The sequence below is a fragment of the Rhipicephalus sanguineus genome, chromosome 6 (genome assembly GCF_013339695.2).
Source record: "Rhipicephalus sanguineus isolate Rsan-2018 chromosome 6, BIME_Rsan_1.4, whole genome shotgun sequence".
In the NCBI taxonomy this organism is placed as follows: Eukaryota; Metazoa; Arthropoda; class Arachnida; order Ixodida; family Ixodidae; genus Rhipicephalus; species Rhipicephalus sanguineus.
The window spans coordinates 25,508,536-25,535,577 of NC_051181.1; the positions used below are offsets into that span (position 1 = coordinate 25,508,536).

The following is a 27,042-nucleotide window of genomic DNA, read 5'->3' on the forward strand; positions in this document are numbered from 1 at the left end:
CATGCTGGTTAAACCCGAATACATCAAAACATGAAGCGGGCGTGGCAATATGTTCAGGTAAGAAAAGTGTCAAGTAAGTAATGTGTCTAACGCAATCATTTTGTGCAGTTACTGGTGCATCCGTTAATTGTGATAAGTCCCGAGGATTTTGGTTTGGTTATTGGGCAGTCACTCCATCGCAGTATGCCGGTATTAGTTGGGCCGCGGGTACGTTACGTTATCTTGGTGTTCCCCTTGATCAATTCCGCAACAGTAACGCACATTGGTCTGATTGTGGCATGAAACTTCGGAATGCATCTGAGGCTTGGGTTGGAACAGAACTGTCCATCTTTGCAAGGGCCAAGGTCTGCAATGTATTTTTTAGCTCACAAACTAATTCATATGCTTCAAGTCCTTCATTGTGCCAGAAAAAGTATACAGCAATTACACAAGTTATTCGCCCGCTTCGTCTGGCGCTATGCTTGGGAGCCGATAAGGAGAGATAACTTGTTCCTTCCGCTTGAAAGGGGTGGTGTTGCCTTGCGCATTCGTTTATATGGCAATTAGTAGCACGCTTTATTTACTTTCGCTATGTGACACATCCGCTACTACGAGAGGTGATCCAACGTCGTCTCTCGCTTCTTTTACCATCTCTTATTGTGTCATCATTTGTAGACAATTCTTCGCTCTATGGATGTCAAAAAGAAATTGTGGATGCCGTACTATTTCTGCAAAGAAGATTTTCAACAACATATTTATTTAGTTCAAGCCGAAAGGAGTTGGTGAAGAGTGTTACTAATGTATGCTTTCCGGTCCCACTATATTGGGCTACATTTGGAAATCGTCAGTTTTCTAATGTACTAACTCGAGTTAACAAAATGTGCGTGTCTCCGGGAACAAAGAGTTTCTTTTTTAAAATGCACACAGGTACTCTTCCTGTGAAGACATGGCAAAGCACTGAAGGACTCTTTGTTCCCCGGGACATAAATTGCGGACTGTGCAAAAAGCGGGAGACTATTGATCATTGTTTTATTTATTGTTGTGATGCAGTGTTCTTTTGGGATGTTCTGCAGCGAACACTGAAAAAAGACTTTAAAAGGAACCCTGTTAACATTAGGTACCTTGGTGAGACAAAGGACAGGAATATACCCTATGACCTAAACTTTCGTATTCGTCTACATAGTTTCTGGAGAGCAAGACTAATTGGCAGATATGATGAGCCTTCGTGATCAAGATAAACATATTCCAGGAACATGTGATTAAATACGCGGTATATATGAACGTTCTAGTGACGCTCTAGACTGGTTTTCTGTGTTTGATTTGCGTTTAAATATGCTTCATTATTAATTTACATATATCACTCTAAGTGCAACGGGTTCTTTCCCTGTAATAAAGAAAAAAAAGTGCCTGGATAGCCGAGTGGTTAGGACGCTCGCCTTCGGATCGAGGATACGCGGGTTCGAATTCCGCCTCGTGAAGACTTTTTTTCGCAACATTTTAGCTTTCTCTCCACACACCGCCTCAGTACATGTGATTGTGACTTGAATAAGTGCAAACCCTACGAAACTGTGAATATTAGTACAGTTTGAAAGTCCCGCTTATCCCCTCAGAGGCCATGCGCCTCCCTCTTTTGCAATAGAGGACTTTCCATCCATCAATCTTGCTTTATATCTTTCTTTGCTTCTCTCTCTTTCTTTCTCTTTCTCTCCCTCTGTACTCGTTCTCAGGGTTAATACTGGCCGCGCCGTTACGGTAAGTAGTGGGAACTTCCCAAATTTTGTGGCACATGCCCGTTGGTGATGGTGACAGCCTTCTGATCAACCGCACATTCCGGCTAGCTTACAGCTTCGTTGTGAAAAACAATTTTTCTCGTATTAGTCAATTGTTCTTTCAGAATTCCAACATCATTTAACAAATTGAACAAATTATTATTCCAACATTGGAGATTTCGGCACGAAATTTAAAGAATACTTTGACGTTGATGTTCTCCTCTGTTAATGAACTTATATTGGTGAAATTTATGACATTAGAGTTGCCAGAGCCGAATTTGTCAATCTAAACCAATTCATTGTTTTGTTTTAGTGTCCCTTTAACCGAAATGAGAGTACAATGTTCTTTCCGTCGGTCACTCCTATGCGCCGAAGTTCCATGCATTTAGGAATAAAAAAATCACAACATATTCACGAAGTAAATGATGATGACGGAGCTTGCTCCAGAGGTTAAATCCGGTAAACCGTGAATCCTCTGTACATCTGCTCAATCATCATCATATAAAGAAGTGACACGAGAATTGTTGTAGTGTGATTGTATATAAACATTATATACACAATGTTTAGAATTTACACATCGATGCACTCTATACACAAATTTGCATATTGATGCAGGATATAGCCTACATTTTGTTCAAGAGCTCATTTACGAATCACATAAGCTCGGGGGAACGTTTTCCTTTTAGCATAATGGCTTTGTGTAATGGCGGCGACAGCAGCGAGCCCTCGCTGCTGCCGCTGCCTTGGCGCTGGTAGTGGCTTGTGCTTGTTGTCGGCGCTGGCGTCTCCCTTCGGCCTCACGAGCTCTCACCGCCGGGTCTTGGCGGCGAGCCCGCGATGCTGCTGCATTGCGAGCCCTCCCCGCTGCTGCCTTGGCTTCTTCGGTGTTCATGTTGGGTAGTGGTAGCGAAGTGCACTGAATGATGTCCGGCGAAAGAGAAAGGAAGCGCGCCAAGAGCGAGCGCTATCTAAGGCGCGACCCTCTGGCGGTCTTTTCTCACACTAGAGCACGCGCCGAGAGTGGAGCGCTGCCTAAGCGGCGGCGCGCCATCTAGTGAGCGCTCTCGAATCAACGGAGAGCACAGCAGCGCCTCTAGACGGAGCGATGAAAACTAGCGCGCAAGCAGGAGGGACGAGAGACTACCCCCCAGCAAAAGGAGCGTGCTCCTAAAACGATCTTTTTGCCTGCAGAAATCGAATCACAGCTCGCACTTTAGAAATGGCGGGAGCAACGATTTTTGCAGACATTGTCGTTTGCATTCCCTTACTTTCTGACTATCGCTTGTATTTCAGGGACACCTTTGTTATATCGTGTTTGGTGCCAAGTTAATTTTGTTATTTCAAGTAGATTACAACCCTATGGATATGTGCCGGGAAGCGGAGATTTTTTCATTAGATCAGCAGCTTCATAAATTAGGGTGTCCTTAGATCGAGTCCTAGCTACATAACACTCCTACACTTTATGTACGGAGGGTTCCGCATATTAGAACTAACCATGTTGCTCAAATGCTAAGTCATAACGTACGAAGACAACAAAACACATACGAGATAATAGCTTGTTCTCTACATGATCTATCACTGTCAGAAATAAATCTTTGTTGATTTCGGTTGTTCAGAAGTTACGCATAATATACATGCTTATAATGCTACATGTGAATTTATATATATTATGAACTTTTATGTACTTTTTCTTATTGTCGCATCGTCTATAACTTTGTTAAGCAAAACCACTTCTCGTTTCACTTTTCATTAACTGTAATGTTTCCATGGCGACCGTGTCAGTATACTGGCACGCGGCTTTATTGCTGCATTTTGAGGTATTCGGGTTTCACCCACGAAAACTGTTAGCAACGCGCGGCACAGACCGCGTCGCAATGTTTGGGAAGCTTCGCGATTGTTTGAGATCATTCAGTTAAAATTACATGCAAGACGCGAATAGTCAAGTTTATTCGAGAACTTACGCGAGCACCACTGATAACGCTGCGATGTTGGAATACTTATGCATAAAAGACCGCGCGTTTAATTATTTATTTACTTATTTACCTATTTATTTATTTTATTTTATTTTTTGTGTATGCGTAGTACCCCCAGGGTATAAATACATTGCAGAGGGGGGTATACATATAAAAAAAAGCATAAACATTAACAACAGTAAAATGGAAGCACTGTACATAATAAATACGAACATCACGTAAATTACAGAGCAGAAAAAATGTGTAATGCTACAGCAGGTTTGATAGAACATTTTTAAATGCAGTTGGTTGAGTTATATCAGTTATGAAAGCAGGTAAGTGATTTAAATCTCCTACTTTCCTGGGAAAAAATGTAACGTTTTACCGATGATCAGATTCCTCGACGGCTGACGACCATTCTCGCCGCTATCACTGTACAGCGAGAAGTGCTTGTGCCTTGACTTATCATATTCTGGACACAAGTTCACCCACTAAAGAGTGCCGTATTTCCCAGTCTTGCTGCAGCCTTCTTCGCTGTCACAACCACGTGACAATATTGTACAGTGTGTTTTGCATTCAAAACCAGGTAACCGTGTTTACAAAAAGCGTCAGGGTCCCTCAAGCCGCTTTACTGCGGCTTCTTATTTTAACCTCCTCCATTTACTAATCGCTGAGTATACGTGTTTGTACATGTGCACCTCTCCAAGCAGACACCAGTAAATCAAATCAAGTGAAATTCAAACTAGCGCATGACAGTTTACGTGCAATGTCGAAAAATTTATTTTAATTATGATGTCAATGAATGTTGAGCTTTTTTTAATGTAAATGTGCTACGTTGTGTGTTTTACAGTAAAGCTGTCGAGCTTTTCGTTATGCCGTGTAGCATCAATCGAAAATGAACGACCACGCACTAACTTCGTCTTCCTCCTTATCTTCGCCCTCTTCGTCTTCTGCTTCGCTCGTAAAACGCGTGCTGCCCTTTGTTCGGCATGGAATGCAAAAACTTTGATGGCTGAGATAACGAATAAGAGAGAGAGAAGGATACAAAAAGAGAAAGAGCGAAATTCTTGGCGGAAAAAAATTCTTGAGAAGGCGGCATTCGAACCCGTGTTGCCACGATCCGAAGGCGAGCATCGTAACCACTCGGCTTTCCAAGCACGCTAGCAGGGCGTAACATAGCCTTGCAAGTGTAGTAGAGCAACGTGGTGGGAAAGGGAAGTGAGGGTCAGGAGGAAAGACGTGAGGGTGAGGAGTAAATCATGGCATAGAAAGAAATAGAAAGAGAGAAATGAGAGAAGGAAAGGAAAGCAAAACAGAAAGACAAAGACAGAAAGAGGGTGAATCAAGGAAAGCGGGAAATTGTAGACAGAAATAGAGAAGAGAGAAATAAGAAAGAGATGAAGAAAGAAAGAGAAAAATAAAGAGCAACAAAAATAGCCACCCTGCTCCGCACTTCCTTCAGGTTTGGCACCACTTATGCGAAGGTGCCTTAATTTGTTTGTGTACGATATTTTAGTTGTCATATCAAAATGTGCGTTGGGCTCATTTTAGGCATGGTATGCTTACTGCCTTTGTAACAAAGAAGTAGTGAGGTTAGTCAACCTATCCCACCATAAAATTATGTTCTGTTGTGCCGTAATGCACTGATGTGATGAAAATACGCTGCATCTGAAAAATAAAACATTGCCCTTATCGCACCTTCAAGCATAAATGAATCTGTTGTATTCAAAGTGCACTGATGACAGTGTTTCACTCAGGTATGGCCATTACTTGGTGACTCTTGGAAACATCGCTGGAAGTACATTGAAGGTAATGAGCACTCTGCTATGAAATATTTGAACACCTAAAAAACTTCAAAAGTTTCACGATTCCTTGCACATTTTGTGAAAATTTTCCGTGTCACAAAAAGCAGTGCCTACACAAAAAACTTTAATTCGTTGTCGTGTTTTTTCATTGCTTATCATTCGGTTTCATGGCCGGCCCGCGATGAAGCTAATACAACATAAAATTATGCTTTATTTGCATACAATGTCCCGTTCCCAAGGGCAGTATCGGCTTCTAGAACTGTGTATCGAAGTAAAAGTGTAGAAATTTGTTGCTCGACTTTTAAGTTCCGAAAGAATAAAAGAACGGCATGAGACATGAAGATGCGTCCAATGGAAGCTGCGCAAAATTTTATTCTAGTTTAGGAAAAAACAGTCGCTATATTTTGTTTTTGTTTATAACAGACATAGCTCCTTAGTTCTTGAGCATTCTGTATCTGTTAGTCGAAAGTATTACAAGTGCGGTGTACAGGCGCCCATATCTTAAGCCTGTGCACGCGACCGTCGACCGCTGAGTGGGTGAGCGCCGTATAACGGAACACAGCGGTGAAATGATGAAGAATACGCACATGCGCGCAATGGGCAGTCCTGTGCAGCAGTCTTCTGATAGGCTGTTCCGGGAACCGGACACAACCTCCGTTTTTTGAGCACCGTTATCGTCATCCTTTCTTCTTTTCTGAACGCTGCCACCAAGTTGTAAAGAAAAGATGAAATCATCGTGCGTGAGTTCAGTGCGATGTGATACACACCAGAGGGCTGATTATAGACGGTTTGGCTGTTTACAAACAGAGACCCCGGATGGCTTCCGGCTTCGTACACTGACGTAGCATTGGAGAGGAACAAAAGCCTTGGCGGGTAGCCCGCAGATTTTCGACACCTCTCACCCTGTGTCTAGCCAAATATTCCAAATAAATATGCTTCTAATCTATACCCAAAGTTATAAGAGTTAGTCCTTAACTTATGCGTCTTCCTTTTATCTGAAGGCGGAAAAGAGGTCTTTCCTTACTCTGACATGGCTTAAAAACACGCTTTCCGCTTCGGTGTTAGAGAGTGATAAATGAAGAACCGGAAGTTTTTTGGTGCAGAACACGTGCTGCTACTATCGCAGTCTTGAAACCCTCTATACAAGTTGCGTATCAGCATCTTTTACCCCTGTGGTGCAGGCATAACTTTCCAGAAGCAAAAAAGATGTGTCGCGGAAAAAAAAAACAGGACAATAAGTAGGTGGGGTTGGGTACGTTTCGATAAGAGCCTGGCATACGAAAGCTTCAACCGGAATGTTCACTGCACGCACGCACGTATTCTCGTTCATTTCGCCGTTGCCCTCTGTCATACGGCGCTTAACGACTCGGCGATCGATGCTCGCGCATTCAGATAAAATAAAATGGGCGGCTGTACCATGGTGTAAGTTAATTAGTAAACATTTTTTCCTGTACTTTTTTGCATTCTTGGGTATCTTAAGCGGTCATTATCTTGCTTGTATCGCGGTGAGATATAACAGAGTGCATATGAAGGGTCTGATGTAACGCTCGTCCACGATTTTCCTGATGATTCCCTATTGAATACTGCGCAAGCCCCAGACTATTGTTCAATGAGGCATGAATAAAGAGCCGGAAATATTTAATTTATTTTTATGCTGAAGATAGAAGCAATTCTATCCTGCTGCTATGTGACCCATTTATTTCATGGTATGGTATTATTGACGTTAGTAGAGTCACTAATAGAAAACTTAGCTCCAGGTCGTCAGTGGTTTTTCCTTTCGAATACATCAAATAGGCCGAAATTGTGTCATTAGGTAAGTGCTTGTAACAGAAATAAACGAAGTTTGTAGCATTTCACGGAGGATGTTACGCTCTTGGAGCTGCAGCAAGCTGTACTGTTCACCGACAACTACGTAATATGAAGGAAGGTAAAGACACTTGAGTTAAGAAATTCGAGTATTAGATCTGCACAATATTAGATCTGCATTAAGAGATATCGCAACGCGTAATAACAATGTGTACTTATATATTCGGATTTCAGCTCCTGTTAAGTAGATTTTGCTGTCCTTGCTAGTTTCCCTGAAGCGCTACCGAAAATTGCTTTGTTGAAACATCGTCCGTAGTAGCGGCGACGGGCCCCTGCTTCGCTCTGCCAAGGTTTGTGCGACTTAGTGCAAACTTCCCGCATTTTTTTTTTGTTTGCAAGCATTTGTCAATTATCTTGGTTGCAATATACACTTTCAAGTTGTGATTTTCGCTTCCTCTAAGGCATCTGTTGCAGTCACCAATGCAATAGTCGTGCATTAAAAATTATGTCAACCTTAAAAATTATGGTGATATTCATTCCACGCAGAAGCCAAAATGTATTTACATGCCTCAAATGTGCTATAAGAACTTTTGATGTTGGCTATGAAGAAAGTCAAACAGCTTGCATTAAAGTCATAAACCAAGAAAATAAGCACCGATTACTTACATACAGCTTACATCAAGATTTGAAGGTAAAGTTATCGACCTCGCACCATGTTTCAACGAAGCAATAATTTTTCAGTGGTCTTTCAGGGAAACTGGCAAGCACAGTAAAAATCCTATATAACAGGAGTTGAAATCGGAACTGCAAAGTACGCATTGGTATTTTGTGTTCCGATATCTCTTCATGCAGACCTTATACTGTGTAAACGTCGTACTCGAACTTCTTAACTCAACTGTGATGAAAAAATCCGTAAACAGTAGGTGGGTGCTCGAACTGACGTTTCGACAAATGGACTTGTCTTCTTCAAGGCTGGAACTGAAGAGTTCCAGCCTTGAAGTTCCAGCCTTGAAGAAGACAAGTCCACTTGTCGAAACGTCGGCTCGAGCACCCACCCCCTGTTTATGGATTTTTTTCATCGCAAGCATCCATCTTCCACTTATTGCCGTTTTTTTAGATTAACTCAACTGTGTTGTGCGTCCTTGAATATTGTTGTCGGTGAACCGCAGAACCAGCTGCAGCTTCTGCAGATTCTTTCTGAAGTGCTACAAACTTCGTTTATTTTTGCCACTACGCTTATCTAATGACATAATTTTGCTTCTCTATAGAGCGGGGTGGCCTTATTTGTTTCTCTTTAGTTTTCCTTCTTTCTCTCTTCTCGCTGTTTCTTTCTGTCTTTTTTGTCTCTGTTTATTTCTACTTGTTTCTTTTTCTCTTTCTTTAACAGCGAAAGCTGTTATGAGATCACAAGGGCCGTTTTATGGCGCCCTAGTGGTCCGCCGCCGCCGGTGTCCGTAATCACTATTGCTCGAAATAAGAAAAAAAAATGAAGTTAGAAAAAATTTCCAGGATGGAACGAGGTTCGAACCTGGGACCTCTGCGTGGGAGCTCAGTATTCTACCTCAGAGACATTCCGGCTTTTTTTTCTTTATTACCGGTTTCATAACACGGCACAAGAATCAACAGCAGACACTTAATACAATAACAGACACATCTGCAGCAATGTCAAAGCAGTACACACCTATGAGTATTTACATTCCTAAAATTTCTTTAGGCAAGCCAGGAGCTCAACCCAGGAAAGTCAGTCACGAACAAAGTCTTATTTTTTTAGTACATCAACGTACTGACCTATGCTTTCGCGAAAAAACACGCGTGCCGCACTCCTGTCAGGGTCGCAGTGCAAACCGGCCATTCTAGCCCGCCATAGACAATGGAGGCCAATAAGCATTATTAGATCGAAAGGCAGTCCATCCTCATTTTCTATTGGTGAAAAGATTATTCAAAGTGAGTGCAAGAGAACTGTCGTCAGTCTAACAAGCTGTCTTCAAGGAAGCTTACACAGCCAAAGCTTCACCTTCGTCATTCGCTGAGACGCACACTATTCTAATACCAAAGACCGACGAAAAAGGAAAATTAAAATTAGTTACTTCATATAGGCCCATATCGCTAACCAACACTGACTATAAAATACTAATGAAAGTATTGGCAGGCAGATTACAGTCAGTCATTACAGAATTAGTTGGTGATCACCGAACATGTGATGAACATGGCATCAAGGGGCGCTCAATATTAATTAACACACACACGATGCGCGGTGTCCTTGATTGTTGTGATGCTTTTCGTTCTGCTGTTGCGATCCTCCAGCTTGATTTAGAGAAGGCTTTTGACTGTGTATACCGCACGATTAAGAAGTTGAAATACCTCCAGCCACAAATTCTTGGAGGAAACCCGACGTTTCGAAACCGGCTTGGTCTCTTCTTCAGGGGTGACTGTGCTGATCAGGGGGGCTTCGTCGCAGCTTGTTTTTGGCTCCGCCTTACTCTTTCCCTCACATTCCGGAGGCCGTGCACGTAGATCGGAGGCATTGTTCCGAGGGACCGGTTCACATTCGCAGGTGTGTTCTGGATGTGCCACGACTCGAGGAAGAGCCTCCTTCCCAGATTCCTTTCCGTTTCTATGATGGAAGCGCCCTCGAAGTCAATTTTGTGGTCGTGCTTCTCGCAATGCTCTGCAAGGGCACTGCGTTGTATTTCCTTCTTTCTGACGTCGTTTTTGTGTTGGCGCATTCTTTCCGGGAAGCACTTACTCTCGCCTATGTAGCTCGCTGGACAGTCAGCACATGACACTTTGTATACCACGCCCTGGTGTTGCTCCCGGGATGGTCGATCTTTCGGCCGCGGTAGTAAGCGAGCGAGCGTTGAGGCCGGCTTGTGAACCACGGTGACCCCAGGTTTTCCGAGAACGCTGGCGAGCTGTTCGCTAGTTCCCGGAACATACGGGATGACGACTCGTTGGGCTGGTTTCTTCGATACCATTGTATCCGGTGGGGTGGCCAGCGTGGGAGGAGGGTCACGTGTGTCGTTCGCAGATGCGTCTCCGCGGTGGGGAAGCTGATCTCTCGGCATGCGGCGTGCCACACGGCGGATGAAAGCTGTCGTGTATCCGTTCTTTCTTAACTCGGCCACGACCCTCTCTTCTTCTCTCTTTCTCTCTCCTTCTGATGTGCAAATGGCTCTTGCTCGTGAAAAGAGTGCCGACACCACGGAAGCTTTGTGGGCAGTGGGGTGACTCGAGGTGAAATGCAAATACCTGCCGGTGTGCGTTGGTTTTCTGTACACCGAGAAGGTCATGCGTTCGCCTTGTCGTCGTACTAAAACATCGAGGAACGGTAGCGCTCCGTCTTGTTCTCTTTCCACCGTAAACTGGATTGCTTGGTCGACGGAGTTAAGATGTTCGAGGAAGCTGTCTACCGCTGTTCTCTACCGCACGATGTGCTATTCGCCTTAATAGCACATCTACCGCACGATGTGCTATTCGCCTTACTCGAACATACTTTGTTGGATCGGTGATTAAAGAAGGAGTAGTCCTGGCGTATAAGAACTGTAATACGCGGGTAATTATTATCAAGATCCCGGGGTCTCCGATTAAGCTGGAACGTTCTGTACACCAGGGCTGCCCAGCAAGCCCACTCTTGTTTACACTGTACATTCAGCGCTAATGCTTGGCCATAATACATAACAATACCATTCGCGGTTTTAGACTGCTTGATACAGAAGTAAAAGTTCTGGCATATGCTGACGATGTAACAGTGTGTTGTACTACCAGAGAAAGTGTACAAGATACAGTTGCCGTTGTTAAAAACTTTGGAGAAATTACAGGAAGCCGGGTGAATTGGGGAAAAAGTCTCGGACTATGGCACGGAGAATGGTCATCAAACCCATATACTTATGCTAATGTTCGGTGGTTTAAATATCCGGTAAAGTACCTAGGTGTGCTTTTCGAACACTACAAGGACACCAATGAATACTGGACTGAACAAATAAAACAAACGCGTGAAAAAACAGCGCAATGGAACGGCACCTGTCTCTCAATGTTTGCTAGAGCCACTGTGAGCAATATATTTTTCATGAGCAAATTATGGTATGTGATGCAGATGTTGTGTTGTACACGAGTGAATGTGGAAAAGCTTCATAGGATATTCGCTGTGTTTGTGGGGCTCTACTTGGGAAAGATGTAGTGGGACGAATGTGTTCAGAAAAGTAAAAGAGGGGGGACTCAGCCTGTCGCATCTATTTGTGCGGCAACTTGTTAATCGCTTTATTTTCTTTCGGGATCTTCGAGACCCCTTCTTGAGAACAGTATGCCAGTTGCGCCTTTGTCGTGTGTTGCCTAACTTTGTTGTTAGCACCGCAAGCGTGCCTGGAGTCACGCGAGGTGTCTTTAAAGAAATTGTGGACACTGCCCGCTTTTTGCCAGTTACGTTTCAAAATGAATACCTGTTTTCAGTCGGTCGAAAGAAACTGCATAAAGACACATGAGACATAATTTTTCCGGTACCTATGTGTAAGGTAATAAATAGTGGGGGCGAAGGCAACGATGTTCTCAAACGTGTTAAGAAAATGCAAATTCAGCCAAGCGCAAAAACCTTTTTCTTCAAGATACATTCGGCCACCCTACCGGTTCGGATCTTTTTAGAAGACCGAGGTGTTTATATGCCGTGGGGTTCTCATTGTTTTATCTGCAGAAAGCCAGGGACAATAGACCATGTATTTTTGCATTGTTGGAAAGGGGTTTATTTCTGGGACGTTTTACAGAGAACCCTCAGAGCCATTCTGGTGCTAGAAACTGCTTTGCAAAAGGGCCCTATACAGGCTTCATGTCGGGAAAGAACGACATTAACATATTTAATGTAGCGTGGTAGAAGAGTAAAACAAGAACCAAGCGTCACACAACGCGAATTCTGTAACCAGGTGTCACACAATGCTAATTGCGCAACGAGTGGGTTGTTGAATGCTCCCAACCCATTACAGAGGCCTCTGCTATAATTCTTCATCGCCACCAGCCACAGCATCAACAAAGTGCACATACAATCACATTAGCATGTGTAATGTAGCGTGGTAGAAGAGTAAAGTAACAACCAAGCGTCACATAACGCGAATTCTGTAAGCAGGCGTCACACAATGCTAATTGCGAACTGAGTGGGTTGTTGAATGCTTCAAACCCATTACAAAGGGCTCTGCCATAATTCTTCATCGTCATCAGTCACAGCATCAAGAAAGTGCACATAACGCCTTACAGGTGCTTGGCGGGTACCAAGGTTCTCCGCAGAATTATGTAAAATCGCATAGTGGCTGCTTCCCTACTTCACAAAAGTTGTGATGATTCATAGCGTAGTGTGTTCCTCGCAAGTGCACTTCTATTGGTTGCCAAGGAAGCCCATACGGCCCCTATGATCCATTTTCTTAGGTTCAAGTTATTTCCTTCTCTCTCTTTCTCGCGTTAACGTATGAAATATAGAGTGGTAGGAGAGTGAAATAACGACCGGGCGTCACACAATTGGAATTACTTAACTAGTGGGTCCATTAAAGCTTCCAACCCATTACTAAAGGCTGAGCCTTATTTCTCCATCATCATCAACCGTCGGATCAACAAAGTGCACATAATGCCTTAGAGATGGTACCTCGCTTCTCCGCAGAATGACGAATAATGCCGTGGTGGGTGATTACCAACTTCACAAAAATGCCCCCACCTCCCCGGAGGGAATCGTGAGGAAATGCGAATGCATTTCTTGCGCCGAGAGTACACGGCGTAGTAATTTCAATTGCGTAAAGCTGGCCACATCGACGCGCTCTAGTGTCTCCCTTTTGGGCGCCTCTTTCAACGAACGCTTCCTACGTGCGTTCGTAATCACCTTAGGGATGTTGCCACCGCCTTCAATGCAGCACAACGCGTTTAGAACGCGCTGTTTTCAGGCTGTGCCAAGGCAGCACAAACGCTACAAACGCGTTTCAAACGCACTGCATTGAGGCGGTGGCGCAGGCAGGAGAGAAAGCGAACGGCGAGAGAAGGAGCGGCGAAGCACTGCACCTACCCTCTCCTACACTCTCTTCACACACGCGAGAGCTCCGCCGAGCTCCCGCGTGTGTGAAGAGAGTGTAGAGAGCGTGTGTGAAGAGAGTGTGTGTGTGTGTGTGTGTGTGTGATGCGAGCGCCCTCACACGCCAGAGCACGCTCCTCCTCTCCACTCACTCTCCGCTACTCCGCCCGCACCACCTGCTCCGATTGCTAGGGGTGAGGATAAGCGCGCGCGCCCGCAGCTGTTGCTATGCGAGAGGGAGTGAGAGCGGAGGGGCGCGCGGACAACGCCGGATGCCTTACATAGCCCGACTAAGAAATGCATTCGCATTTAATATTATTTGTGGCGTAGTGTGTACGTTGCTAGTGTACTTGTTTTAGTAGCCACGAGAGTGTTTATAACGGACTCTAGAAATGCCACTCTTCTTGCTTTCGCTGTTACTGTGCTGTGCGGAAAGCGCAGCACACTCACATAAAGAGCAGATAGATAAAGAATTATGGCACAGACCTTTGTAATGGGTTTGAACCATTCAACAACCCACTCGGTCCGCAATTCGGATTGTGTGATGCCTGGTTACAGAATTCGCGTTGTGTTACGCTTGGTTGTTATTATACTCTTCTACCACTCTACATTACATATGTTAATGTGGTTCTATGTGCACTTTCTTGATGCTATGGCTGTTGACGATGTAGAATTATGGCAGAGGCCTTTGTAACAGGTTGGAAGCATGCAACAACCCACTCGTTGCGCAATTCGCATTTTGTGACACCTGGTTAGAGAATTCGCGTTGTGTGACGCTTGGTTGTTACTTTACTCTTCTACCACGCTACATTACATATGTTAATGTCCTTCCTTCCCGACATGAAGCCTGTGTAGGGTCTTTTTGCAAAGCAGTTTCGCGCACCGGAATGGCCCTGAGGTAGAATACTGGGCTCCCACGCAGAGGGCCATGCTTCGAACCTCGTTCCATCCTGGAAATATTTTCTTACTTCATCCTTTTTATTATTTCGAGCGATAGTGGTTACGGACACCGGCAGCGGCGGCGGCGGACAACCAAGGCGCCAAAAACGGCCCTTGTTGTGATCTCATAACAAATTTCGCTGTGAAAACCTTCAGTTATGTTTTTCTTTTGTTCGTTTTCTCCTTGATGTGGATTGAAGTCCCGTCAAGGAGATGATCGACGTCGATGAAGCAGGAGGCAGGTTGGAGGTAATGAAAACTTGAAGGTATATTGCAGCGAAATATTTACAGTCATATGTACATCTTGCCGAAGCACACTGATGATAACATAGACATCAACAGCATCTTACTCTTCTACTTAACTTTTCTTAAGTTAGAGCCTAGACCACTGTTACTACATACGAAGAACCGCGTCTCACTGTTCGACCACCAAGTGGTTACGGCCCAGACAGAAGTTGCATCGTACGGAGTCTTACTGATCTATCAGTTAAGTGATTACAGCCTAGACTGAAGGGAAACGAATTCCGTCCAGTCTTAAGTACCTTGCGGTAACAAAGAAAAGGGGAGGTGGCCACTGGTGGTCCGCCTCGACATTCCCTTATCCAATCCGTTCATTCTCAGATTAAGCCACTCCCTACCGGGCTGTCCTTAATCTCGACAGCAGTGTCTTTACAGCGCAGACAGGCGTTTTGGCACTCTTTCCCATCATGGCTCTCCCTCTCCTTCCCACGCTCTCAGGGATTCTCACGGTCGAAATACATCTGTATTTTAGCCCTGGTGCATTCACGCCATTTTCCCATACACATCGAGTTGAACTCGCGGAGCCAGTCGTTAAACCGTTCCGGGAAAGAAAAGGCGTCTGCGTGACCCTGCCTCCCACGCATTCGACCTTGCATTGTTGCAAAAGCACATCTTGGTCCGTGTTGGGGTCACGCATACTGTCGCCTCCAGCGACTGCTTAGAGCGGGGGATGTCCTCCTCATTTTCCCACACATTCAGGCCGCCGACCTCTGAGAACGGTCGCCTGACCGCAACCCATGCTGGCCATCGGGGCAGACAAGCTTGCTCAAAGGAAGCCGTTTGCTTTCTCTTGATAATTGCCCAGCGAAAAGACCAGGCAGGGGGAGAGCCGAGAAAGAAGCTTTGTACGACGTACCGTGCCGCGCCGTCCTGTCTGCAGGATCGACTTATGAGCGGCAAACATAACACCTTCTTTAATGATGGTGGTCACACAGGAACGCGCATCACTGTACTCTACATGGGTGCCTGTAGTGGGCCGCTTACTTGGAGTCAATATAATGCGCACTGGAACTGAAATAAAACTAACTGCTAGTGTACGAGAAAGAGAACTGTTAAAATCGACACTAAGGTAAAAACTTAGGCAGATTAGGCGCCTTGCGGGAATCGGTTTTATGCGAAGCTCTCAGTGAATATCTGTCCATACTGCATTTTTTGGCTTTGAGCAAAATGTTACGAGGTAGATCCACGCATTTTTGTAAGCGAAGTAGTTGTGTGCACATCGTGCGTTTACCAGCCACGTCGAGAACACGGGCGTTTAAAGCGCAACTTATGGTTTGACGTAACGTCAGCGCTCACGTTAGGGTAGAGACGTCAGTTTTATCGCAACAAAGTGCACTTTGCGTTGCGATGATGTCAATATCGTATATGACTTTCATTAGCGTGTTCCTCCGGGTTCGAGTAACGCTTGAATAAAGCTTGCTGAATCATAAGAACACATATGCAGTTTTAGACTGTTCTAAAAGAGGAGCCAGCATTGGAACCACAATTGACATTAACCCGACATGACGCCCGTACCATAGGAGTACATAAGTAATGTTTATTAACGTGTTCAGAAAATAGATAGCGAGCACTGCAACCACAATTCACGTTGCAGTGACATTACGCCTGCATAGGGTCTTTTTACGAAGCAGTTTCAAGACCTGGGGTGCTATGCAGGATGGCCCGAGTTTGGTGAAACTCGGGATCTTTCCGAGCTCTGGCGACACCCCCTTTTGAACGAGCTAAGAGTACGAGAAGGTGAAATCCATCCCTCAGCGCGCGCTCCATTTTATTGGCTACGATGGAACGCGGCGTCACGTCAAGGACAGTCGAGAAGGTTGGGTGGTGTCGTCAAACTAGAGGCACCTTCTTTCATTTGTTTGCCGTTCCACTGAGTGCAGAAGTGCACCCATGCAGGAAAAGTGGCAGAAAGCTCTACTAACTATATTTTTTATGTGTGCGCGGGCCGTTTGAGTTCATTTCCAAGCGTTTAATGTCTGCAGCAAGTATCCTTTAGAATAATCAGCACCGTGGACTCTGAGATGAGTTCCGACCGAGCGCCTTACAACACCGCGGCTAGAGCTAATCGCCGAGGCCACGTGTATTATAACCATGGTCGGCCTGTACGGTCTAGCGCGTTGCTCGGCCGGTGCGCGCCCTCTTCGTTCTCTTCTTCATCGTCTGCTCGCTCCCAGAGCACGTCCGCCCGGCTGATTAGCTAATTCGCTGGGCGATATACCTAGCTAAGTCAGGACGTGCATTGACGAAGCTGACTAGGCCAAATCATGTTAAGGCCGAGCTAACTAAGCCACGTCTTACTAAGACCATGCGAATGAAGTCGTGTAAAGCCAAGAACAAGGTAATTGAGATCATGCTAAATAACACGACGCTAATTAGGAGCATGTAATTAAAACCAAGATAACCAAGACCTCACTCACCGATATCGCGTTAATTAGGACCGTGTTAATTAGGATCGTGTTAATTAGATATGTACTATTCAGCACCTCGCGATTTAAAGCTGAGTAATTAATGCCGTGGTAATTAAGACATCAACTAATGTTAATTAGCACGACGCTAATTAGGAGCATGCGCATTAGGAACGTGCTCATTAGTACTATGCTAATTACCTCTGTACTGTTCAGGACCTTGCGAATTAAGCCTGTGTAATAATGTCGTCGTAATTAAAACATTAACAATTAAGAAAGGACTATTCAATATCATGTTAGCTAAGGCATTCCTAATCAATAGCATCAATATTGAGACCGAACTGGCACGGTCATTACTCTGAAGCAGGCCAAGCATACTGAGTAGACGAGCCACGTAAAAAGCTGGAAGAAGCTAGGTGATCACAAGCTCCTCCGATGGCCCCAGCCTTGCAGAAGTAGTGCAAGCTGGCGAAATTATTTTATATGCAAGGAAGCTGCTGAGTAGCGTCCACCGCATGAAACACTTGACAGGCACATCGGCACTATGACAGTCACGAGTTGAACTGGGGCCTTTTCATAATCAACGAGTTTGTGCCCGAGTTAGCGCGTCGATCAATGTGATTGACAGACGGCCGCGGCGAAGAGCGGGTCCGCCCACCGCGTTTCCCCTTGCCGAGGAGCAGCGCTGACGCCGCAACGCCAGCGAGCGGCGCGATTCATCTATGAGCTTAATCGCACAGACTATGCACACACGCACGAAGAACTAAAGGTTATATCATCACGTGGCTACGATTGTCTTGCATTGAATTTCACTGCTCTCACGACGTACCACTCACAGATATGAAGCAAGCGCCCCTAGTGGGATTTGCGGCGAGAAATGTTACTATTTACTTGTTTGTGGAGACGTTGTTTCTACCGATTCGCTACTTCAGAAAAATATTCAGACGCGTAATGTATGTATAGCAGTAACCTATCCATTTATTTATGTGTACTATTCCAGAGAAACAGAACGAGCTGCACCAAAGTGCTGCATGTGCGCCCTCGTTGCCTTCGAGAGTAGAAATTTCCTTGCTGCAGGTGGAATGAAAGAATTTTCCGAAAAAGGACAAACGCCCTCGAACACGCCCGTGGGAGGCGCGATGATCAGTTGGCAAAAAGATAGCGTGACAATTACGCTGACGTCGCTGCACTGTCAAAATGTTGAGTGAGTGGCGGCGCTGATGCGTTCACACGCGGTGTTCCTTTGAAAACCGCCACAAATCCCGCGCATGCGTTTGTGACGCCATTCTTGTTCTTGTAGCCGTTTTTATCAACGCTGCTATCGCGTGCTCCGCACTGTCTTCCTGTCATGACCACCGTAATGCTCGGAGCAAACTCGTGTGCCCGAGAAGCTCGGGCCATCCTGCATAGCAACCTTGGCATGGCTTTGTGGTAGAGCACCTGACTGCTACACAGAGTGTTGGGGCTCGCTTCCTGCTGGGATCCTGATTTTTATTTTAAATCCACGAAGTGCTTCAGTTACCGGATATAACGTTCATAAAATGGACGCCAACGGGTGAGAAAGAAAAACCAAGACAAGGATCAGCAGCTGGGAATCGAACCCACAACGCTGTAGCAACAACGGTAAGCGCCCGATGCTAACCCAACTAAGCTAGCTTGGCAGACGCTGGACACCTCACGAACGCGCCTGACACTGGCCGCGCTGGCGTCGCCGAGGCACCCTAGACGCAGTTACGTTCTTTGCCTTTCGCTTCGTGTTAGCGTGCGCCGGCTCATCGGAGTAGTGCAGCTTCCACATGCACCAACGGGATTTCTCCGCCACCGACTACTTCCATTGCGAGAGCACCGACTAACAAAACTGCTGCACTGCGTGTTGCAGAAAGGAGACGATTTCGACGGGGGAATGTCGTGCCTTGGTGGAGCGAGACAGAGGGACACAGGCCAGCGGGGCGCACGCGTTTGCGGCTCAAGCTAAAACCTCAACGAACTAGGCGTCAACAAGGGTGCATCCACGCCAATCGGAGCTATAGCTGCCAAGCACGAATAGACATTGTACCAGCTCTCATATATCACCACAGAATAAGCACTACTTCTGTGCAGACACGTTTCACTTTCGTGTTTTACCGATTCCTATGACGGAGGGATCAGCCATGTTTTTTTTTTGCATTCTTCTGGTCAACGCTGCCAATGTCGATCTTTCTTTACGCTCTCGCATTTCTATTTGCCAACGTCTGTTTTCATCCTTCCTGGGTAGACATAAACTGTCAATAACCTTTGGCGCAAGCCATTCCACGGCTTGTGGTATACAGGCATCTGCCACACGCGTCTGACGCAGAGGGTTTGATGAATTACGCGACATCATTTTCACGATGATATTCATATTTTAGACAATGACCAATAACAATATGTATGTGCGGTTTTCCTGTCTAGGAGGGTGACAGAAGGCAGGAATGCCTGACTGAGTGTCACACCCCTTTCTAGACACACATTACTCAAACAACAGAGGCCGTTACATGAGTGAGAATATTACATACACAAGATTACATGTTCTATACACATGTGGTAATATGCATACACGATTCATACGATTATACAAGTGTAGTACAGACATATAATAGCACAACAGAAATGCAAAAAACTGTAGGATATTGGAGCGAAGAAAAAAACGCACAATACAGACTACAGCAGGAAAAGTAAAAAAAAGAATTATTCCCGTATTGACAGAAGGTATGCAGCTAACTTTTTTTTGAAGCATTTCATGTGAGTAGTTTCTTGTACAATATTGCCACGTGCGTTTATGTTGGCGGCCGCTTCTTTGCGCAGCGCCGTTTTCAGCTTACCTACAGCGTGATGTCGTTAGCGCATCGCTCCGTCGCTCGCACGCTGGGCATGCCATTGATCAAAGTTGATAAAGAGTGGGGGCACATATTGATTGACGCGCGCTGAGGGGCGTTCGTGTCTGAGTGAGTTTGGCGTCGCGGTTATGAAAAAGACTGCATCTGCGAGAGCACGGGCATTCTTTCCGCCGACGCTTGACCGCACATGTCGCCGAACAGTTTTTTTACAGTTCTCTTATGGGCACAAGTTCGCCGAAATAAAGTTTTTTTGAGAATGTGATGTATTGTTTATATATTGTTCACTTTGAAAAGTGGCGCGGAAAGAGTTATATAAGGCGGATTTTCAATAACTTGCCAAATACGTTTTTGCGAGATATCCAGCTTATTAATATTTGTTTTTGTTGTTGTTCCCCGTACAAGAAGGCATTATTGTACGTGGGAGTGAAATAGTGCGTAGTATAGCTGGCTTTTCAACAACCGCGGCAAAAGCTGTTTTATTCTGCTTATAAATTATAACATCTATTGAATGTGAAATGCGTTTTGTAAGGTTATCAATATGAGGGGACTAGGTGAGATTTTCTTCGAAAAGAACACCGAGAAAGTTATGTATTCTTACACGCCCGATAATCTCACCATGGAATTTCAAGTGTACGTCATTCCTGATAGACTTATTTCGGGAGCGAAAAATTAGATACTTAATATTTAATATTTGGTATTTAGTTGTACTTAATTTACAATATGCCACTCAGACAAATATTGAGCTATTTATTAGCCTGCAACTGAAGAATATCTAATTTCTCACCTGAAAAAATATACATTCGTGTCACCGGCATAAAGAAGTATATCTGGCGTGAACGGAATATTTCCTATATCGCTTATACACAATAAGAAAAAGAAGTGGTCAAGAATGAAACTCTGAGGAACACCACATTTAATTTCCCCCAAATCTGATTTTGAATGATGGGTGTCTGTGTACTGGTAGCGATTTGTGAAATAACTGTATTTGGTCAAGAGAAGGTCCCCTAATGCCAAATTCGCTGAACTTTTTTAAAAAGAGGTCATGCTTAATACAGTCAAATGACTTTTAAATCAAGAAGTATCCCTAGAGAGTTTTCAAAATTCTCAATGTTTTTTTTTCTGATAGTTATAAGCGCCATTTCACTTGACTTCTTTATCTGAAAGCCATATTTGTTATCTTTAAGTATATCATTGTCAGTGCAGAATTTCATAAATCTTACATTAATCATTCGTCCACAAACTTTTGAAAATGTCGTAATACCGAGATTGGTCTGTAGTTCATGTCATTTCTATCGCCTCCTTTAAATATAACTGTTACTCTAGGGATTTTTGTTTATCAGAGAACACACCTGAAGACAAAATGAGGTTACATATGTGTGATATTGACTCTACGGTCGGCATTCTAACTCATGAATCGCAGCCGGTGATGTTGACAGTCTTATACTAGTATAAATCCCGACCATAAAACCTGGTCTCAAATATACTCTTTTAAATATTGAATTAAGTGTTGTAGCGAGATTTGATATTGAAAGGATAAATGTGACTTTTCAAGGTAAGCGGAACACTTGTGCAATTTCGTTCATGTTTGGCGGCACCTATTTAGAGAATAATGCTGCTTCCGAATTTGGTCTCTGATGGATGTGCCTTGTGAAATGAGAGGTTTCCATTTCATGGTCATCCTAGTATTTGCCAAGTCGCTGAAACTGCTGCACAGAAATGGCTATTTGACCACATTCGGCTAACTTCAAGTGGTAAACGAACTATTAGTGTTCCTCATATCTGGGTTGGGAGAGCGAAGGCTTGAAAGGAAGGACAGGACGACACAGAAGAACAGACGCTGTGTCGTCCTGTCCTTCCTTCCAAGCCTTCTCTCTTTCAACCCAGATATGTTGAACCAACTAGCCCAACAATTAATTATTTTGAAGTATTATTGTTCGCCTCTGCCGTTCCGAATTTGACCAATATCGCCAGACTCTCCAGTGTGCCTTGAGCACACTTAATGGTCGGCCTTTTTGTAAAGGAAAGAACATGGGAGCGTGGGCTCAAAGCAACTAAGCCCAAAAAGCCACGCGGGCCTTCTGAAGTCAAGAGCAGATGCCAAGTCATCACCTTAAGCTGCGCTGCACTCCGCCTACTTATTGTGAATTTTCTGCACTAACGCTTTCACCCTCTCTTTTTACTACCCCATCCGTTGCGGTGTAACAAACAAAATAAGTGTAATTGAAATCCATATATTTCCTGCAGGCTCTCCTCTCACTCTCTCGCTCTCGCCATGTATGGTAAAGAGAGGTAGGTGTACACCTTATTGTTGTACTCCTACCTCTCTTTACCACAGATGGCTTACTTACGTTTAGCGTAGAATGGAGCAAGAAACTCTTAGGTAAGCAGCGGTGCCATACCTTCGATTTGTATTTGCATAGTTCGTCCTCTTGCTTCTGTTCGTACTTGTGGGATCAGGGTGAGTGGTCAGCCGCCGCCCTCAGAGATGACGCCGAGACAAGAACACGAGGGAGAGACTTTACTGTTGCCCGATCCTGGCTCTACTGCTAGCTTTTCTGCCGGAACTGTGCGACCCCCCAGCGTAAGCGCGCACCAATCACTCGTCTGCTTTGTCCATGCGGACTGGCGCCCCCCCCCCCCCCCCCCCATGCTTTAGCGATGGACGCAGCTTACCACATTTGATTTTACTGACTTTTGCAGTGCGTCAATAGTATCGAGCCATAGCAAAAGATATAGTAGGAGGCGCAGAAATATACTGACTATTCCTGGGTGTTGTTTGGCAGATGGACCTGACGCTTTCGTACGCGACGAACGTGGACCGTTACCGGAGCGTATGGCGTGCGTCGGTGCGCATCCCGGTCTCTTTCCTGCCGCCCGGTGTGACCTCCATGAATGCCTGGGCGCGCCATGGTCGACCCAACGCACGCCATGAACTCGCCTTGTACCCACCCCCGCCTGGGTCGCCGTGCAAGATGGACTCGTGTTGGTTGCATCCATTCTGCTAGAAATACTGAGATTGCCATAGCATTGCTTTATATATAAAACTTTAATAGTATGGCAATTCAAAAACTAGAACTTGTAACCTTTGATGTTGCAAAGCTTTGAAAAAGCATGCGCGTGCACACCTGCTTTCCGGCAGCTGAAAATGCAACGACGACAGCCAATTATTTACTACGTTGAATAGGGCTGTTTGAAATAATGTAAGATGTTCAAAAGCTGCATTTAAAGCGGACAGGTTTTTGCCTTATAAGGATTAACATATTGTAGTATAACATGCTTCAGAAATGATTTAAAGAGTACCACCTTATTCGCGAATCATCAAAGTCAGGATGAATACGGATATGAACGAAAGGAAGGCGGATGCGCAATGCTACAGTCTAGTTTGGTTAACCGAAATAACATGTTTTCATCTTTGTGGCGCCAGAGCTATCGTTGTAATGTCAGAGTTTGCGTCTACCTGTTGATATATGAAGGTGAAGGGAAGAAAGAGTGAATGAGTGTTCCTTGTCACAAGTCCCGGTAACTTCGGAGTGGATCAGTAGGTGACTGGTTCTACGACACTGCTTAACCTCCGACATTCTCCAACCATTCAAATTACCCGAAGTAATTAAAGAAAGCTGTCGCTATTAAAGTTGGCCGTGAGAGCTAAACTCACATACAGCGCGTGACACTTGACAAGATTCTACGCACAATACTGACTCGCTTAGGTTTTACTGAAGGGCGTAGTGCATAAACAACGTTCGAGGTTCACTATCCTCGATCTGTAGTGTTAATTAAGCGACTAACGTGTTCTGCTGTTAAGCCCGGGGTTCCTAAACATCATATAGATGTATCGGCCCGTAAGAGCTCAGTATTTAAAATATTAAAAAAAAAACCGCCACGATAAGGGGACTGGCAAACAATTCTAAGGTTATACATTTAACGATGCTTCTAAAAAATGCAGATATTTATAAAAATCCTATGAGATTAAGGCACATGCCATATTCGCACGCGAACTATACAAGAAGGCCAAAATACCTTGCCGCTTCTAAAGCGGCGTTGAAAAGACCACTTAACAAAATATTGCTAGCTGTTTTTTTAATATCGAATCGAAGGTAGTCCTTTATAGGAGGAAATTGGAGTGCGTCACTGTTTATGGAAGTGCTATATTTGAAGAAATGAAAGCATCCCGCATAGCATGAGATATTCATCATGGTATTTTAAGACAACGCTGTCGCAAGGCGTGCAGAAACGGCGGCCGCTTGCTGCTCCGTTACTTGCAAACCTGAACTGAGAATAAAGTGACGAATTTGAATTGCGGATCACATCAGAGTTTGGTAGAGAAAAATGCGAACTTGCGAAAGATACGCAAGTGGTCCTCCAATTACTTGCGTGTGACGTGTAATGCTTCCTATTCCTTCCTTTAACCATTTGTAGCTTTGCCTACATTTTTGAGACGGTGGTATAAAAATCAGCTGTGGTATATTGATATAAACTACAAAGAAATAGTATAAAACAAATTTCATCAAAACGAAGTTAGTAGTTTACCGATAAAAAGTGGGAGATATATGTTCCACTGATTCATGAGAGTGTTTTCCAAAAGTGGGAATACATTGTCCCACTGTCTCATGAACAGGCCATCACGCGTTTGCATCAACGGGTATTTGGGATGAAACAGCCGAAGCAAGCAGCACATTCTATCACTTCTCAAGTTGTGCTGAGGAAAGTTGTGCGGACCTGATTTCCAGCAGTAGAACACCACCTACACCTGTACCTCTTGTGAGCCTTCATAGCGCTGTGGTCTGTTCCTGTAAAGCTTACTTCACCACATGCACCAACAGTTTTTCTCCATTTGCCTGTCCTGACTTTGGCTGTCGAAATCGTCGAGTACGGCTGTTGCCCCTGAATATGCGCCTCCTTTTCAGGAGGTATATATCAAGAAATATATTTCCACGCAACAACATCCGCAATTACGCTGAGGGATGAGCGTGGCAATTTCGCTGGGCATTGCGTTTTGATGGACTTCTCAGCTAAGTGATGTCGCAAACTTACAAAAACACGTGTTGACTGGCAGGAAAAATGGCCTCTCTGAAAAACCAGAAAAATAGGAAATCATTCGGCATTTTAATTGGTAGGTTCCTTCTCTCCGAAGAAGAGGAAAATTCAGAAGCTATTAAAAACATTTATCGAAATTCAACGCCACCGTAACACTGATTCCGCCCATCGAAAGCGTGGTAAAAGTATTTTACTCGAGATTACGAAGCCTTGGGTGAGATAGAAGTGACTTAGCATTGCGCTCATTGCAACGGGTGATGTGTGAGAAAAATTTTTCTCCAGACGGAAAAGTGGGACGTATGTGTCCCGCTGTCGCACGAAGGGTTTTAACTTGATAAGGCGCGGATCATTCTTTCTCCTCTCCGACTGTCCGCAGAAACAGCGTTGTGGCTGCTTCCGTGTTTTACATCGTACGCAATTAAAAAAACTGTGTGAATTGCGGTTTTCTTGCGCTCAAAGCAAAAAAAAAGAAAGAAACTTGTAAGCACCGAACATCCCAAGCAAACGTAAGGCAATCAGGAGGTGAAATTCAGATGGCTTGCCGCTTTCCGCGACAAGCTACTGCCGCGACGAGCCTACATGGAAGTTCGTCACTTCTTCGCCACAGGATGTTGCAGTCTGACGCAAAGCAGCAACCGTTCTTCCTTCGAGTCTGGCGCGCTCAATTTTCATGTCAAGGCCTGGAATCGATGAAGAACATTCACTTTAATTGCTTTTTTGTCCCGGCTGGAATAGTGTAATGCAAAAGGACACATGCGTCACTATGGTATGTTTGTCTTAATTTCAGATTGCCTTTGTGCGGTTTTCACTAACCCCTACAAAATGATTATATAAAAATGCGGGAAATCATATCTAAGCTTCTCACCGAGGGTGTAAGTCCGTAAGACATTCTCATTAAAATTGTAGTGTCACTCTTCACGTGATTGTTTTATGGGTCACGCGTTATTTAGGCCTTCGAATTTTTTTCTGCGGGAGTGATTCTTCCGCCTAATTAGGTTCTAAGCGCTCAATTTGACTTCTATCAAAAATTTTTTCTTCCAATTCACATTATTTTAGCAGAATATTGGTGTTAGCGAGTTGATAAACGGTCGAACATTCGGGAGAGCCGCGCTAAAATACGCTGAGAATGACGCAAGGGCATAGAAAACACTATGCCCGTTTCCTTTGTCAACTTTTGTCTTGCTTGGCCCCATTTTTGTATTTTGGACCCATTTTTGGACCCATTTTGACTGAGTGCCTGAATGTTGTTTTATGTGCCTTTGTATATAGCCTTATTATTTGGAACTAACAGAGCAGAAGCCCAAGGAATGTATAGGGTGTGCTATTTCGCAGCAATTATAATGTTAATGGGAAGAAAGTAAAGTAGACGAAAAGATAACTTGCTGATTGTAGGGACCAAGCCTGCGACCTTCTAATAACGCATCCGAACTACAAAATAACATCCTCTATTCTTTCCTTCGGTTTCTTGTCTATTAGTTCCAATTAATGTTGTGTCTAGAAAAGAAAAGCGAGCCCTTAAAATTGTCCTTCCTTCGTTCACTGCATAGTCTTGTGCTTTATTCTTTGTGACAATTATTGTTTAAGAGAAAAGGAGTAGCCGGCGCCACGTATTGGCTCTTATGTACTTTAAATAAAAAAACACCTTGTGTTTCCTATGTGTCTCTCTTGGTTTATGCTGTTTTCCCAAACGTTACTTCATCACCGGTACCTGTTGCGGCCTATATCTCACAAAAGCTCATCTTCAAACATTTTCAGGTAGATGATGTTGTAGGAAGTGATATTTTGTTTTTATTATTGGCGTCTGTGCCCAAAGAACGTTAACATATTTTGTTGAAGGTAAACGTCGCAGTCCGAGCGTGAGAAACTTTTGTCTTCATTTCAATGCCCTGAAAATTGTCCAGTTCAGTGAATTGAAATCTCGAAAGGTGGCGAGCGCCAGTTTTTCTATGCTACCTGTCTTGAATTTATTTTTGTCTTTTCTGAAATTAACATTGCTGGCGTTTTGTCATTTTTTCCTTAACAGCAATTCTGTGAAGACGTTCGGCGAGCTCGAGATCAAGCGTATATGCACAAAGTATGAACCCAAGAGGCTTTCTCACACATGGAAAAGGGCCTTTGAAGGTGAGTAGCTGAAATTCACGCGGCTCCTTTATACTATTGC

The 27,042-nt window shown here is 44.4% G+C and overlaps 1 protein-coding gene across 1 annotated transcript in view; it reads left to right on the forward strand.

Annotated features, from left to right (window-relative positions):
• LOC119397137 (UPF0462 protein C4orf33 homolog) overlaps window positions 1-27,042 on the forward strand; it is a 94,668-nt gene that overhangs the window by 40,790 nt on the left and 26,836 nt on the right. The window contains exons 3-5 of the mRNA XM_037664576.2: window positions 5,458-5,509; window positions 22,631-22,827; window positions 26,905-27,002. Of these exons, the coding sequence (XP_037520504.2) occupies window positions 5,458-5,509; window positions 22,631-22,827; window positions 26,905-27,002 (347 nt within the window). The remainder of the gene's footprint in view (window positions 1-5,457; window positions 5,510-22,630; window positions 22,828-26,904; window positions 27,003-27,042) is intronic.